This window comes from Ochotona curzoniae, unplaced genomic scaffold (assembly GCF_017591425.1).
Source record: "Ochotona curzoniae isolate NIBS_2020 unplaced genomic scaffold, NIBS_Ocur_1.0 contig_3520, whole genome shotgun sequence".
Taxonomy (NCBI): Eukaryota; Metazoa; Chordata; class Mammalia; order Lagomorpha; family Ochotonidae; genus Ochotona; species Ochotona curzoniae.
In genome coordinates this window covers 15,719,531-15,735,100 of record NW_024465894.1, presented here as the reverse complement: position 1 = coordinate 15,735,100, position 15,570 = coordinate 15,719,531, and the positions used below count along the sequence as shown (strand labels likewise).

The 15,570-nt window shown below is 51.1% G+C and overlaps 2 protein-coding genes across 2 annotated transcripts in view; both read left to right on the top strand.

Annotated features, from left to right (window-relative positions):
• Positions 1–9,666, top strand: part of HCK (HCK proto-oncogene, Src family tyrosine kinase) — a 34,958-nt gene extending 25,292 nt beyond the window's left edge. The window contains exons 10-13 of the mRNA XM_040981662.1: positions 123–199; positions 2,461–2,614; positions 5,105–5,236; positions 8,253–9,666. Of these exons, the coding sequence (XP_040837596.1) occupies positions 123–199; positions 2,461–2,614; positions 5,105–5,236; positions 8,253–8,455 (566 nt within the window). The 3' untranslated portion in view covers positions 8,456–9,666. The remainder of the gene's footprint in view (positions 1–122; positions 200–2,460; positions 2,615–5,104; positions 5,237–8,252) is intronic.
• A 1,562-nt stretch (positions 9,667–11,228) lies between these two features.
• Positions 11,229–15,570, top strand: part of TM9SF4 (transmembrane 9 superfamily member 4) — a 43,261-nt gene continuing 38,919 nt past the window's right edge. The window contains exon 1 of the mRNA XM_040981659.1: positions 11,229–11,468. Coding sequence (XP_040837593.1) covers positions 11,454–11,468 — 15 coding nt within the window. The 5' untranslated portion in view covers positions 11,229–11,453. The remainder of the gene's footprint in view (positions 11,469–15,570) is intronic.

Below are 15,570 nucleotides of genomic sequence, written 5' to 3'. Positions count from 1 at the left end.
AGCTGTTGCGGAAACTTGGGGAGTAAACCCGTGATGGAAGATCTGTGTCTCCTTTTCTGTGTAAATCTGACTTTCCAATAAAAATAAAGGAGTGGTAACCCTTGCCCGCCTCTCCCCTGCAGGGAGCCTGCTGGACTTTCTGAAGACCACAGAGGGCAGCCAGCAGCCCTTGCCAAAGCTCATCGACTTTGCAGCCCAGGTGAGAGCTGGAGAGGAAGCTGGGTGAGGGGAGGGTGAGGGGTGGGGCGGAGTGGTGATAAATCCCCCGGGCAGGCGCCCGCCGCACACTGTACTGCCAACAGTCATCATGCAGAGCAGGCACGAAGCGCTCAGTGTGAATACACGCTTTTGCATCGACTTTGTACATAATGATTTGTTTAATCCTCACGCCAACCCTCCAGAGCGGGATCTCTGTGAGCTGTTCGTCTGTAACGAATTCTGTATCCCAAAGCTCAGGAGTTTAAAATGGTCTGGGCTTCTGGCTTTCACTTAGCCTAGCCCTGTCTGGTGCAGGCATCTGTGCAGTGAGCTTGCAGATGGAAGCTTTCAAATAAAAAGGGAGGAGGGAAAACAGTCCATCCAGATAGCCTTTAGAGCACAGTGATCAGGTTCACATGACCTAGTCCGGCATCAGCCTGGTTCATCACAGTCTGGCCATAGCTGGGTAACTGTTATCCCAGTAACAGAATAGGAAATGGAGGTATAAACTCCAGATGAGGAATCAGGTCTAGTGAGCTTGCCTACCTTGTTGCACTAATTACGGGGAATACAGCCGTGAGTGAGATGGGAAGTGTTGCTGTCCTCATGGAGTTGACTGTCCAGCTCTCTTAGAGAGTGATGACCCAAGTGGCCACACTCCATACTGGAGTGTCAGTTCGAGTCCCAACTGCTCAGCTTCTGCTCCAACTTCCTGTTCATGTGTTGTGAGAGGCAGCAGATAAGGGGTCGGTGCTTTGGTCCCTGACACCATGTGGGAGAACCAGAAGGAGTTCTGGGCTTCTGGCCCAATCCCAGCTGTTGCCGGCGTCTGCAGAGTGAACCATCAGATGGAACAGCTTTCTCTTTCTCCAAATAGCACAATAACCACCAAAGGGAATAAAGTACACAGATCACAGAAACACTTCTTGAAAACCCATTTTTTTCTCCCATCCTCCACTCACTACAAGTTTTATCCTGGCCCAGGGGCAATCAGAGAAGTCCTCCCAGAAGGAGGAGGACAGAGGAGGTGCTATAGGCAGAGGATACAGCCTGTGCATAAGTCCGAAGCGAGAAAACAAAGGGTGTCACAACACCCGCAGCAGGGTGGGCCTGGGGCTTGGGTCTCACCTCCAGTGCAGTGGGAGGGGGCCTAGCCCTGTCGCCAATGGGCAGTTGACCTGTGACCTACTCTGGGCTTTGGTCTCCCCATTCATCAGGGAGGGAACTGGACCACACCTGCCGTTGCACAGGTGACCACTGCATACTATTTCTTTTGACCACCAGAGTTATTCCTAAAACATGGGTTTCGATACTGTGAAGCACAGGTGTGGGTTATATAAATAAGCTACTAGCCCTGCCATCACTTCCTTACATTAGTTAACCGACTCCTTATAAAAAAGTCTCAGAGAAAAGCTTGGATCTGGATTCCAATTACCTTGGGTGCCGCCTGCTGTCCACTCCCTGCAAGTGCATCACACCTCCCACCTGGAGCAGGCAGCCCGGGTTTGGGCTCATCAGATAAGTCCCCCATCCTCCCCACCCACCACACACACACCTCCTAAATCATCTTGTAAAGCTTGCGCCCAGTTGCAATCCTCCAGAGCCCTGCAGTTCTGGGAGACTCAGAGGCCGCACATGGTTCTAGACTGGGGATCTACGGATGATGCAAGTGTGACATTCACAATACTCTTGTGGTGCAATCAGGAAACCTCCTCAGTCATTCCAGTCTTGGTTCAAATCTCCCCTTCTCCAAGTAGCCTCCTTGAGCGCCCAGCCCAGACAGCCCTCTTGCTTCAGACACTGCCTTGTCTCCCCATGCTGGTGCTAGTGCTACCTGCTACCTGCAAGGGCTTTCCCTGGCTCTGCACCTGTTTGGGTAACATGCCTTGCCCTCACAGGACACTGAGTGTAGGATGAATGAGTGGATGAATTTTTCCTGCCCAGACTTGGGGATGAAGAAAATCTAAGAGATACAGCAGAGTGGGGCATGAAGCTAGTCTGTCCTGAGAAAGAGGAGTGGGGATGAAGGCTCTTCATTAGCATACTGGGGTGTGTGTATATATAAAAGTCTTGGAGAAATAATCTTGTTGCTTTCTTCCTCGAGAACATTTCAAAGTGCTTTCCAGGAGCTCTAGAATTCTCGAGAAGCCCCCTCCTCACTAACCTAGATGACCAGAGAAATGGCAGTCTGAGCCCCAGGCTTGCGGGAAGTAGCTTGGGCTGGGTCAGGTCTGAGGAGTAGGGTGTCTGTTTCGGGTGCAGATTGCAGAGGGCATGGCCTACATCGAGCAGAGGAACTACATCCACCGAGACCTCCGAGCTGCCAACATCTTAGTCTCTGCATCCCTGGTGTGTAAGATTGCCGACTTCGGCCTGGCACGGGTCATCGAGGACAACGAGTACACAGCTCGCGAAGGTAGGGGAGGCTGCCTGGTGGGTCCGTGCACCTGCTGGCGGACTGGGAGAGTGGAGAATGGATACTCATGAGAGGGGCTGGGAAGATGCCCAGGTCTGGGTGAGGGCAGAGACCTCAGAATCTCACCTGGAAATCTGAGACCAGGTCGAGGAGGGTGGGTGTGTGGCAGTGAAGGCAGAGCGGCTTTGTAACAGGCAAAAACTGGAAAGAATCCAAGAATCCAGAGACAGTCAGATGGACATGGCTATGGTTGGCTCACGCGGCAGTGAGAAAGCACATACTGGATGGATGCCTGCCACCAACAGGACGACATCACGAAGGGAGCTGGACAGAAGGGAACAGACGCTGGACAGTTCCATGTGTCTGACACTCCAAAGCAGACGGAACAGGCATGTGGCCTGGCAGTGCAGCAGTCGGTCGGGAGACCCCTGTCCCGCACCGGAGCGCCTGGGAGTGAGTCCCGCTAGCGCTCCTGACTGCAGCTTCCTGCTCACCCACGCAGGGAGATGGCCGGTGAGGCCTGGAAGGAGTTTCTGGCTCCTGGCTTTGACCTGGCCCAGCTCTGACTGTTGCTAACATTTGGGAAGCAAATACAAGCGGACATACACACTCGTACGCTCACACCCTCCCATGTCCTCCTTCTGTAGTAAATCAGAGATTGAGGAAGTACATGCACTCTCTCCCTCTGAAAACAAATTTTAAAAGATGTTTTTATTTTAATGAAAAGGCAGATTTACAGAGAAAAAGAGACACAGGAAGATCTTCCATCCGCTGATTAACTCTCCAAGTGGCCACAATGTCCAGAGCTGAGCTGATCTGAAGCCAGGAGCCAGAAACTTCCTCCAGGTCTCCCACATGGATGCAGGGTCTCAAGGCTTTGGGCCATCCATGACTGCTTTCCCAGGCCACAAACAGGGAGCTGGATGGGAAGTGGAAGAGCAGGGATATGAACCAGTGCCCATGTGGGATCCAAGTACTTTAGCCACTAGGCTATTGCACCAGGCCCCCTCTGAAATGTTTTGAAAACACACAAACATATATGTGTATGTGTGTGTGTGTGATCTTCCTGTGTCTCTTTTTCTCTGTATCTCAAAATCTTTAGCAGTATTATTCATCATAGGCTAAAACTGGGGATGACCCAATGTCCAGCTACTGATGAACAATTAAACAAAATGTGGTACAAAGGAATATTTTTCAACAATAAAATAGAACCAAGTACTGATCCAGACCCAACATAAATCAGCTGCTGAGAAAGCCAGGTGCAGGTTGTATGGCTCTCTTTCCATGAAATGTCCAGTACAGGCAAGTGTAAATACATAGAAAGTCCATCAGTGGTTGCCTCAGGCTGGGATGGGATGTTGGGGAGAAACGAGGGGAAACTGCTCTGGGCGCTAGTGGAGGGAATGGGAAAAAATATTCTAAAGTTCTCAACTTCATGGACATTCTAAAATCCATTGAAATGTGCCCTTTGAATGGGTGAGCTGTATGGCCTGTGAATTCTATGTCAATAATGCAGATGGGGAACCAGACGTCATTTCTAACTGTAGGGGTTAGCACAATGGTTGCCTGGGTGAGGAGGCGCCGAGCGAGCGGGAGCAGGGCGCTGCCTTCTGCAGAGCTGCGGATGCTCTGGCTCTTGGTCAGACGGGCCTCCAGGGACACAGGTGTATCTGCAGGGACATCAGGTTGTACGTTAACCATCTGCGCACTCTATTTCAAGTTTATGACTCCATGAAAAATTTAAAACTAAGGATTTAAACCACACACACACACACACACACACACACACACACACACATACACACACAAAGCAAAGGTGTGGAGTACATCAGAGGACACGCAGGATATAAAGAAAAGTCTCTAGATCCAAAGGGAGGAAAGGGAAAGAGAAAAACCCACACCCAGGGCACCTTTACAGCTGGACCTTGCGTCAACTGCCAAGGTCTCATCACGTTGCCACGCTCCTATGTCCTGCAGACAATGCTGGCAACCATCATGAAGTTAACAGGAACACTAACCAACAGCTAACTAAGCCTTTGCAGACAAGCCTGGGCGGGAGGGAAGCAGAGGCACCTGCTCCTTTCAGTGGCCAGGAGTCTACATACTCCCTTCTGCATTGCTAGAGTTAAGAGGACCAAGACACAGTCTGTGAGCTGGACTCCAGGCCCCCAGGGGCCTTCTGCTCCCCAAGTCTCTGAGTTCGGGAACTCTACTCCTGGGGGTTAGAGCTGCCTAGGGAAGCAGTGGAGCTAGTGAGGTGGTTCCCGGAGTCAGCTCCCATGCCACTGCCACAGCCCTGGGCCTTCCCCACAGGGACCTCGGCCGGTTCTCCTCAGTGTGGTTGGGGCCTGGCTTCCAGCAAGAGCCCCCACTGCGGGAAGCTGCAGCTCTGCAGGGGCCGCGTGGCGCCATTCCCTCACCCTAGCAGGGAGCCAGGCCTGACCACTCTGCACACCCCTCACCCCAGCTCTGCTCTGTCCCACCCCACAGGGGCCAAGTTCCCCATCAAGTGGACAGCTCCGGAAGCCATCAACTTTGGCTCTTTCACCATCAAGTCAGACGTCTGGTCCTTCGGCATCCTGCTGACAGAGATTGTCACCTACGGCCGCATCCCTTACCCAGGTGAGTCCGGTGGCATTTACGGGTGGCTCCCTCTCATCATCACATCCCGTTCAGGGGGGAGCTCCTGGTTTGCACCCCAGCCTGCCTCGACGCACCCATCTCAGGGACACTACCATGAAGCCTGGAGGTTTCCCTGGCCCTTTCTTCACTCTCATCTTTTACCACATTCAAGAAGTTCCAAAGTGCTTGGCTGCTCAACTCCCAAACATCTCCCAAGTCTGCCCCCTTGTCACCGCATGGCTTCTGCTCTCACAGGGCTGGTGCCCGGCCTCCATAGCAGCTGCACTGCTTTCTCCGCCCTCTCTCCTGTGGTCTATTCTCCACTTGCACCCAGACGGGTTTTCTACACCGTGAATCAGGTCTTGCTGCTTCTCCACTTCTCTTGACTGATCTTCCATCACAATTAGATTAAAATCCTAAACTCCTCATATGCCCTGAAGGTGGTATGGGACCTCATTTCTGTGGCTATTCCCCAATCACCCAGAGCTTCACACTCCTGCCCAGTGGTTCTCTCCTGAAAAGCCTATGTTGTTTCATGGGTAGCACCCATCACACTTGATAACTATGTATCTGCTTCAGATTTTCTCTATCAGACTCTATGCTCCATGGGACCAGAAACCAGGTCTCTATTCCTCACTCAAGAATCTGCTGGGCCTACCTCTGTGTTTGGCATGTCACTTGTTGAATGGCTGTTTGCACCCTCTTGCACCCTCTTGCCGATGAGCAGTACCCCATTTTGAGCTGACCATGAGGCTATTCAGAGATGCACCCAACACCATGTTCCTCTTCCCACTTGAGTGTCTTGGAGTACCCATGGTCAGAACCCTGGGAGAGAGGCAACACTGACTTAAAGAGCCTCTGATTTTTTTTATATAAATAGTATTGAATGTAAATCCTCTCTCATTAGCTATTAAACTATGACCAACTCACTTCACTCCTCCTACCCCCAGTGTCTCCACCTGTGAAAAGAATACAGGGAGTGATATATGCCTTGCACAGAGACTTTGGAAGTAACAGATGCAGACACTGGATTCATTCAGAAGTATTTACAGAGTTCCTACTGTGTGCTGCACACGGTGGGTGCAATGAGACAGGGTCTCTACACGTTCAGTGCACCTGTTCATAAGGCAGGGGAAGACACACTTACTGGACAAGCTCTGTCAGATGGAGACCACTGCTGAGGGGCTGTGAGAGGGAGTGGCAGGGAGCTCTGGTAGACAGGGCACCCTTCAGAGCAGGTTGTGACAAGCGAAAGCCGAGTGACTATTTGGAGAGAGGCTTCCAGGTAGATGGCACTGCCAGCTTGTAGGGCATAGCGGTGGGGAAGCTAATGTGGCCAGAGGCAAGGAATGAGGGCAGATGACAGATGACATGGTGAGCAGGGCCAATGGTCAAGGAGCAGAGTGGGGATGCTGGCCTAACCACGCAGGAAATCTGTGCAACAAATTGGGTGAGGAAGCAGCCAGCATCATGCAGTTGCCACTTTTTTAACTTAATAGAGATTTTTAAAAAATTTTATTTGGGGCCTGGAACACTGGATTGATTGGCTAATCCTCTACCTCCCATCCAGCTCCCTGCTGTGGTCTGGGAAAGCAGTGGAGAATGGCCCAAAGCCTTGGGATCCTGTACCTGCTTGAGAGACCTGAGAAGCTCCTGGCTCCTGCCTTTGGATCAGCTCAGCTCTGCCTAAAGAGCTTTCTGTCTCTTCTTCCCTCTGTCAAATCTGCCTTTCCACTTGGGGCGTGAACCAGCAGATGAAAGATCTTTCTGTCTCTCCTCTCCATAAATCTTCCTTTCTAATAAAATTAAATAAATCTTTAACTTTTTTTATTTGAAAGGCAGAGTTACAGAGAGGCCAAACTGAGGATCCAGGAGCTTCTTCCAGGTCTCCCATGTGCATTCAGGGGTCCAAACACTTGAGTCATCCTCCGCTGCACATTAGCAGGGAGCTGGGTTGGAAGCAGAGTGGCTGCAGCACGAACTGGGACCCACATGAAACACCAGTTCGCAGGTGGCAGCTTCACTGACTGTTCTACAACACCTGTCTCCATGCCCAAGGAAAGTGCATGGAAGGCAAGCGGAGAGCTGCAGCCAGGACCCAGACAGAGATGCCAATAGCCTGGATACAGTGCTACAGTGGCAGATGTGAGGCGGTGTGATCCTTCAAACAAGAAACAGACTTGCTCCTGCAGGAGGCAAGGGAGAGAGAAACCAGATTATCTTGGCTTCCCCTGGGCAATGGTCTGGGAGTGGAACTTTAAGGTTTGCTTAAGCCCTGTGCTATTTGAGGTGATTTACACACATAAAGTAAAAATATCTGCCGGAACACTGGATCATAAATTTGGCATGCAAGGCTCATCATCTACAGTTTGGGATCATGGTGGTTATTCTTAAGGATAAGTTGATAGAAACTTATAATGGGCAGGGAAATGGTCCCACCCATAATGTGACACAGAGTAAGGCTACCTGACTGTGGGGTAAAAGCCAGGCAGTGGCTTAGAAGCCTTAATCATTTGGATGCATCAGGCTGTAACAAAACAACAGCCTGAGAATGAAGACAATGCAGACAAGTTGTTCCCCGCCACATGGAGTTTGGCACTGTAGCTGCTAGGTTTAGTGGCTCAATGGTGATCGGGGCTCCGGACTAATTTCTCTGATTATCTTCCCCCTGCGGTCAGATGATAGCTGCACCTCCCAGGATTGTGCCATCCTGTTAGTGTCAGAGGAAGCGAGGAAGGGAATGTGTGCAGGTCCTCCAAAACTTCTCCTTCGATCCAGGGAGGAAAACCTTGCCAGGAGGCCTCCCAGCATACTTCTCCCTTCTGCTCCCACTGGCTGAAACAGGGGGTCCATGGCCATGCCATAAGCTGCAAGGCTGGCTGGGGGTCTTCCCGGTGGGAGGAGCTCAGCTTGCAGGAAGCGGGGAGGGATGGCTGCTGGAGCAACCAAAATGTCTGCCTACACTTGGCCCTGTTTCTCAAGCCTTCCCTTTCCCCACTACCCAACTCATTCTCAGGGATGTCGAACCCCGAGGTGATCCGGGCACTGGAACAAGGGTACCGGATGCCGCGACCGGAGAACTGCCCCGAGGAGCTCTACAGCATCATGACACGCTGCTGGAAGAACCGCCCAGAGGAACGGCCCACCTTCGAATACATCCAGAGTGTGCTGGATGACTTCTACACGGCCACGGAGAGCCAATACCAGCAGCAGCCATGACGGGTGGGCCAGGGCCAAGTCAGGCAGCCATGCAGGCCCCAGCAGGTGCCCCCTCTCTCCCCCAGCAGCCTCCACCAGGGCCTGCTCTCCTGCCCCAGGCCCAGTCACTCTGCCCCACTCCAGTGTCCACATGCACAGTTGGACTGGACAATGTCTTTTGACTCGAGCAAGTCATGCCCTGCCATTCTCAGGAAACCCCAAAATAGTACTTCCATTAACCAGGACAGGTGGATTCCTCTTCCAGCTAGGGGTGGGATGGGAACTGTTGAAAGTCATGAAATAAGTATTTAAATGACAGGTATGGTTGCCTGTTATTGAAGTGCCTGAGGATCGGCTTGCTTTCTTGCTGTATGAGTTAGAAATCTCGGTCTGATGTGTGAGGAGAGGCAGAGCAGTTCAATGCCCTGAGTTTTCTCCCTGGCCCAAAATAGTCACTGTTGCACTGGGGTTGGAAGGAAGCTGTAACGATGACCACACACTTGTTGGCTTGAAACAGCACACACACCCTCCTGCGGGGCCAAGGGCCTGCCTCCTTCTGGAAACTTCATTTCTCCCTGTGCCTGGAGGCCGCTCACATCCCTGACGCCCTGTTCCCTGTGCACCTGACTCCACACTTCCCTGGGAACATTCCCTCGGATGCTGACTGCCCCTCTTCCTGCCGTAACTTGTGAGGATCCCTGGCATTGTTTTGGACCCGCCTTGAATCACCCAGAATCATCTTTCCATCTCCAAGATCCTTGATCACACTGGCAAATTTCCTTTGTCCACACAAGGAGACGTTTCTGTAGCTACTCGGGTGTAGGGACAGACACATCTTAGGGGACACAGGAGTTGGCCAATCTCCCTGGTATCTGGTGGCTGCACCTGCCAGGAAGCAAACAATAATTTCTCAGAATCCAAGATTCCAATTCTCTTTCCAAGGCCACATCGCTATGCGGGTTGGTTGGGCTTGATCTCCCATAGGGTCAGGGGCTGCCTGAAACCTGGCATTTCCCATTGCCAAGTTGCTGTCATGATGATTATGGTGGCCTCCACCATTTGCAAGAATGCTGGAGTCTGGAGAGGTGGCTGCTGAGAGATACTGGTTCCTGTACACGGGGAGCTATTGGTAGAGGAAGAGGAAAGAGAAGACAAGGAGGGGGTGGGTAGATCTCTGTTTTGTCTTTTCTTTCTGCCACTCTGCCTTTCAAATAAATAAATAAAACTTTTTTTAAAAAAGGATAATTTGGGTCCAGTACAATGCCTCAGCAGTTAAATCCTTGCCTTACACACACTAAGATCCCATACAGTTCATATCCCAGCTGTTCAACTTCCCATCCAGCTCCCTGCCTGTAGCCTGGGAAAGCAGTCGAGGACAGCCCAAGGCCTTGGGATTTTATAGCCACGTGGAAGACTCAGAGGAGTTCCTGGCTCCTGGCTTCGGATCGGCGTAGTAATGGCCGTTGCGGTCATTTGGGGAGCCATCGGGTGGAGGATCTTCCTCTCTGTCTCCTCCTCTCTGTATATCTGCCTTTCCAATAAAAATAAATACATCTTAAAAAAAAAGAAAAAGAAAAGAAGAAAGAAACTTAGGTCCCATGCAATGGCTCAGTGGCTAATCCTCCCCTTGCAAAGTGCCAGAATCCCATAAGGGTACTGGTTTGCATTCAGCTTCCCATTCAGTTCCCTGCTTGTGGCTTGGGAAGGCAGAGGAGGATGGCCCAAAGCCTTGGGACCCTAAATCCACACAGGAGACCCAGAAGAGGCTCCTGACTCCTGGCTTCAGATCAGCTCAGCTCTGGCTGTTGCAGCTATTTGGGGAGTGAACCAATGGATGGAAGATCCTTCTCTCTGTCTTTCCTTCTCTCTATAAATCTGCCAATAAAAATAAATCTTTTTAAAAGAGCTTTATCATTTGTGTGTGTGTGTGTGTGTGTGTGTAAAATAGCAGCGCAAACCATAGGTTTTTTTTTTTTTCAAAGATTTTTTTTTTTTAATTGCAAAGTCAGATATATATACAGAGAGGAGGAGAGACAGAGAAAGATCTTCCATCCTATGGTTCACTCCCCAAGTGACTGCAACAACTGGAGCTGAGCCGATTTGGAGCCAGGAACTTCTTCCTGGTCTCCCACATGGATGCAGGGTCCCAAGGCTTTGGGCCATCCTCGACTGCTTTCCCAGGCCACAAGCAGAGAGCTGGATGGGAAGTTGAACAGCCAGGATTAGAACCGGCACCCATAATGGGATCCTGGCGCATTCAAGGGGAGGACTTTAGCCACTAGGCCATGCCACCAGGCTCATCTTTCTTTCTTTTTTTTTTTTTTTTTAACATTTATTCATTTTTTATTGGAAAGGCAGATTTACAAATTTACATTCAGTGACAATGACTTACTGAATAAATCCTATGTATTCATCCTTGGTTACTGGATGTACCTCCTACGTTATTGATTTCTCACTGTAATCCTGTATTGATAATACTATAAAAACTCCCTTCCCACTTGGCAGATAAAAGTAAGGCAGAGCAAGGTTAAATAAAAGACAACGTCCTGCCCTCATAGGGATTACAGTGCATTAGCACACCCAATAGTCAAGTAAAGAATTAAATATATAATTACAAATAACCCTCGGAATAGGGCGGCTGTTGGAGCCCAGAGACCCATCCCATTTGTCCAAATCAAAGCCGCAGGTAACCCTAGCAACCGGTCGTCCTGCCATTAGTAAAGATGGCGCCCGCAGCGGGAGCGCGTTTCCACACACCCCTATTGCCCATAATGCAGTGGGCATAGGGAGGCTTAGTTTTTGCCAGGAGCTAACATGGCTCCCTTAGTTACACAGACCTCTCTTTTCACCTAATCAGCCACCTGACCTCCACGTCACACTGTTTACCAGGTGCTGCCTTTTACTCACCCCTCCGCTAGCCGCGACCGAAACCGGGAGATGACAACCTCACCGAGTTAAACTCCGTAACCAAGGGAGCACCACTTCCGCCGACGTCATCACGGCGACACGTGGATCCAAGATGGCGCCGGCGATGGTGAGTGAAGGAGACTCCGGGAGCCGGAGCTGGAGCGGGGCCTTTCAGGGTATCTCAGGACCTTCCGGCACCCCGTGCCTGTCCCCGAGTCACCTCCGGGACCCCTGGCTCACGTTGCCCCTAGCTGGGGCTGTTCCCCCTCCCCCCCAGATCTTCCTCCTCAGGCTGGACCCTACCGTGAGGCCCCGAGTTTTGGAGCGAGGCGCCGTTTCGGAGGGAATCCTTGTCTACTGCCTCTGCCTGCATCCATTCCTGTTTTGGTCCCCACCCCATCACCTCTGTGCTCGGACGCCTCCCTAGAACTCTCCATGCTTTCCGCATTCTCCTCTCCCCCTCTTCCCGGCCTCCCCAACACCCTGAGTTGTCGGAGGATGAAGCCTCGTCACTGAGCCAAGCTCCCAACCCAAACGCTGTCCTCGTCTTCAACCTCAGCTACCCCCAGTGCCCACCCCTCTTGGCTGCCACTCCCCTCACCTGCAGCCCTTGATCCACCCCATTCCTCCTGTCTGGTTTCTCAGTAGAGATCTTAGATCCTATTGGTTCTCAAACTTTGTGACCTCCTAAGAACCCCTGGATGGGACGGGAGAACCGTGTGATGCAACTTTGTGAGACCCACTTGCAAAGATGCCAATGCCCTGGAGTTAGGTGATGCTGGGACTCGGGTCTCCCAGCGTTTCAGTGAGCCTCGTGGAAGGGGGTGAGCCTTCACTGCCTGCCTGCAGGCTGCCTCCTGGCCCCTCCAAGGCACGTAGCTGGTTATGGACAAAAGCTGCTTGGGATGAGGCCTGTGTGTGGTTGAGAGTGGAGGTAAAAGCCGCGGCTGGAAATAGCTCTACTGGAAGTAAAGCCTTTGGGGAATGGCCCTTCTTCCAGAAGTTCCGCTCACATTCTGCTTTTCCAGAGACCACAGCTGAACCTGCAAGGTGCTCGATGCACAGTGACTCCCTTGCTTTCTGGGAGTGTGTAGCAGGGGAAGGAAGTGACGTGAGGTTTGACTTGAGCAGAACAACATTCTTGCTGACATTCTTGCCTCTTGGTCTTCTGCAGACCTGTGAGGACAGGTCTACCTCCTGGTAGCTGTCTGTGACCAACCGCGCATACTTAACGAGCGACTTAACATGCCGAGGACCTCAGAGGTCAGGCCTGTGTGGTTGTAGCCTTTGATCTGAACCAGAACTGGGGCAAATCCTGAAAGTTGCATTTGAAGGACCCCCTGATCCCCCGTACCGCATTGAGAACAAGGATGGTGTAAGAACTGAACAGGAAGTCTCACGCTCTCTTGCCGTAAGGAAGCAGCTCAGTCATGAGGTGTGTTTATAGCATTACACTAGGAAATTTTATGACCAGTTCGGAGATTTTAAGGAGGCCGTAAGTTAGCAATGTGTGTTTCGTTACACATTTATTTAATGAACAAATATTTGAATGCTTCCTCCATGCTCTGCCAGGAACTTGGAAATGATGGTGTTCAAGGACAGTGAGAAAATGAATACATGAATAAGATGTCAGAGGGTGGTGAATGCTGTGAGGATGGCGGGGGGGCGGGGAGATAGTGATTGGGGGTGATCAGGTGACAACTGGAGTGAGTGGTTAGACATCTTCAGGGTGGGAGCTGTGCACAGAGATTTTGGGGGCCTAAAGGGAGCCAGCAGTGCACAGCGTCCCATGCACAGAGGATGGCAAATGTCAGGGGCCATGGCAAATGAAAGGGTTTGGAAGGTTTGGGGAGCACACTCGAGGTTGGAGGGGCTGCAGCCTGGTGAGGTCCGGCTATAGGAGGGACATGGATCGCACCAAGAGTACCTGCATTGGCGGGAGCACGTCTGTCCTTGAGGTGGGTCGCAGTCTGCATTTTGAACTAGATGGCTCCGCCAAGCTACTTGCCTTCCCCACCGGCCCCAGAACAAGGCGTTGGGGGAGCCAGCTTGTTCTTGGTCTACAGAGAGGCCAGGGAGGGGAGGGTGAGGCGAGCTTGGTGAGTGAGCCTTCCCCATGCCACCTCGTTATATCATGCACTTCCAGGCTGCAAACAGTAACTAAGTGGGTAACATACACAGTGACCCACAGAGGCCAATGTAGAGGGTTGAGGATGAAAAACTTCCATGTTTGATGTAGGAGGGAACAAGGTGGAGAAGCCAAGTTTGTGCAGGTACGTAGGAAAGATAGACTTGGCTTTCATCTGTGTCGGGCACAGGGACATTGGCACAGACTGCACACCGTCGGACAGGCAGGCTGCTTCACAGCCACTGTGGGGCAGTGGGCAGGGCATAACTGTAATTTGGAGTGTACGGGCTTCGGAGGCCTTAAAAGAGAAGAACTGAGCTAGTGAATTGACCAGCTGTGAGAACAGGCCGGCTTTCTGAGTTTGTGCTTTGGATTTGAGTTACAGATTTGAAGTGGTATTTATGAGCTTTCCCATCCTTCTTGTAAAGCATGGCTCTTCCCCAGAGAGAGGCTGCTGCCTCCCAGGTCTGTGTAAGCACAGTGGGTGTTTCCTGAACCTCCAGGCCAGACTCGCCAGTGCTGGGATGGCTGGTGTGAACTGAAGTTCTCTGGGCTCTTCCTTCCCTGGCCTTCACACTGCTTGCAGGGTGCAGAGCTGGTCCAGCTGCACACAGAGACGCAGGCTCAGGTTTCACAGTTTATGGAAAGCCCGCTGCTCTGGGGACTGTTTTGGTGCCACTTGAGAAATGTTCATTCAGTACATTTACAGGCATCGCAGGGGCCTGGAAACTTTAGAGAATGAAGCTTTGTAGTTCTCACACGTGTATTGCCATCCACACTGTTTTTGTTTTTATTTAGTAATTTTTTTATGGACATAATTTATATATCTTAAAAATCACCCATTTAAACTATATAATACTGTAGTATTTAATGTATTCACAAGGTCATGTAGTTGTCACCATTGTCTAACTGTGCAGCATTTCCATAACCCCAAAAAGAAACATCAGCAGACCCTCCCCACTCCTCTCTTCTCCCCAAACTCCCAAGCCCTAGAAACCCCATGGATTTACTTTCTGTCTGAATGGATTCTCCCCTTCAGGTCATTTATATAAAGTTAATTAAATAGGATGTGGTCTCTTGTGTTTAGTTTTCTTAAGAGAGACAGAGCTGGCTAAAGTCCTTGCCTTGCATGCACCAGGATACCATATGGGCACCCGTTCATGTCCCAGAGGTCCCAGTTCCCATCCAGCTCCCTGCTTGTGGCCTGGGAAAGCAGTTGAGGAAGGCTCAAAGCCCTGAGACCCTGCACCCACGTGGGAGACCCGGAAGAAGCTCCTGGCTTTGGATCAGCTCAGCTCTGGCTGTTGCAGCCACTTGGGGAGTGAGTCAATGGATGGGAGATCTTTCTGTTTCTCCTCCTTTCTGTATATTTGCCTTTCCAATAAAAATAAATAAATCTTTTTTTAAAAAAGAGAGGGAGCTCTGCCTGCTAGTTTGTTCCCTGAGGGGCTGCGGGTGCTGGGGCTGGACCAGGCTGCAACCACACGCTGGAAACTCAGTCCAGGTCTCCCTAGTGAGTTGCAGAGCCCACTTTTCTTGAACCAGGACCTGCTGGTTCCAAGGGCTGCATTCGGAAGGGGCTGGGATCCAAAGCAGAGCCGAGAACGGGCACCATAATGGGCCATGCAGGTGGCTCAGCTGATGACTTACCTATCCGGCCAGCACATCCCCTGGGTTGCTTTGCCTTAGCATGATGTTTGCAGATTTTATCCAAGTTGCATACTTGTGTCGTTCATTCCTTTTCATGGCCAAATAGTACTCCGTTGTATGACTGTACCACAGTTGATTTGCCCATTTACCAGTTGATGGACGTTTGTGTTATTTCATGTTATTTCTGCTTTGGGGCTGTTAGGTGCAACAACACCAATAGGAATGTTGACCTTTGTGTAAGGATGTTTTCCCTGTTCTTGGGTGCATAGCCAGTGGGGGTAGTGCTGGATCAACCTCACTGTTGAGAGGTTCCTTGGGTTTTGGTCTAATCCAGGCAGAGGAATGGACTGAGAGGTATCAGGGTTGCCTTGGATGCATGGAGGTGGTGCTGGCCAGCCCTGGCCCCAGGTGGAAGCACGGGGACTGTTTTAATTTGGAAACAGGTGCTAAC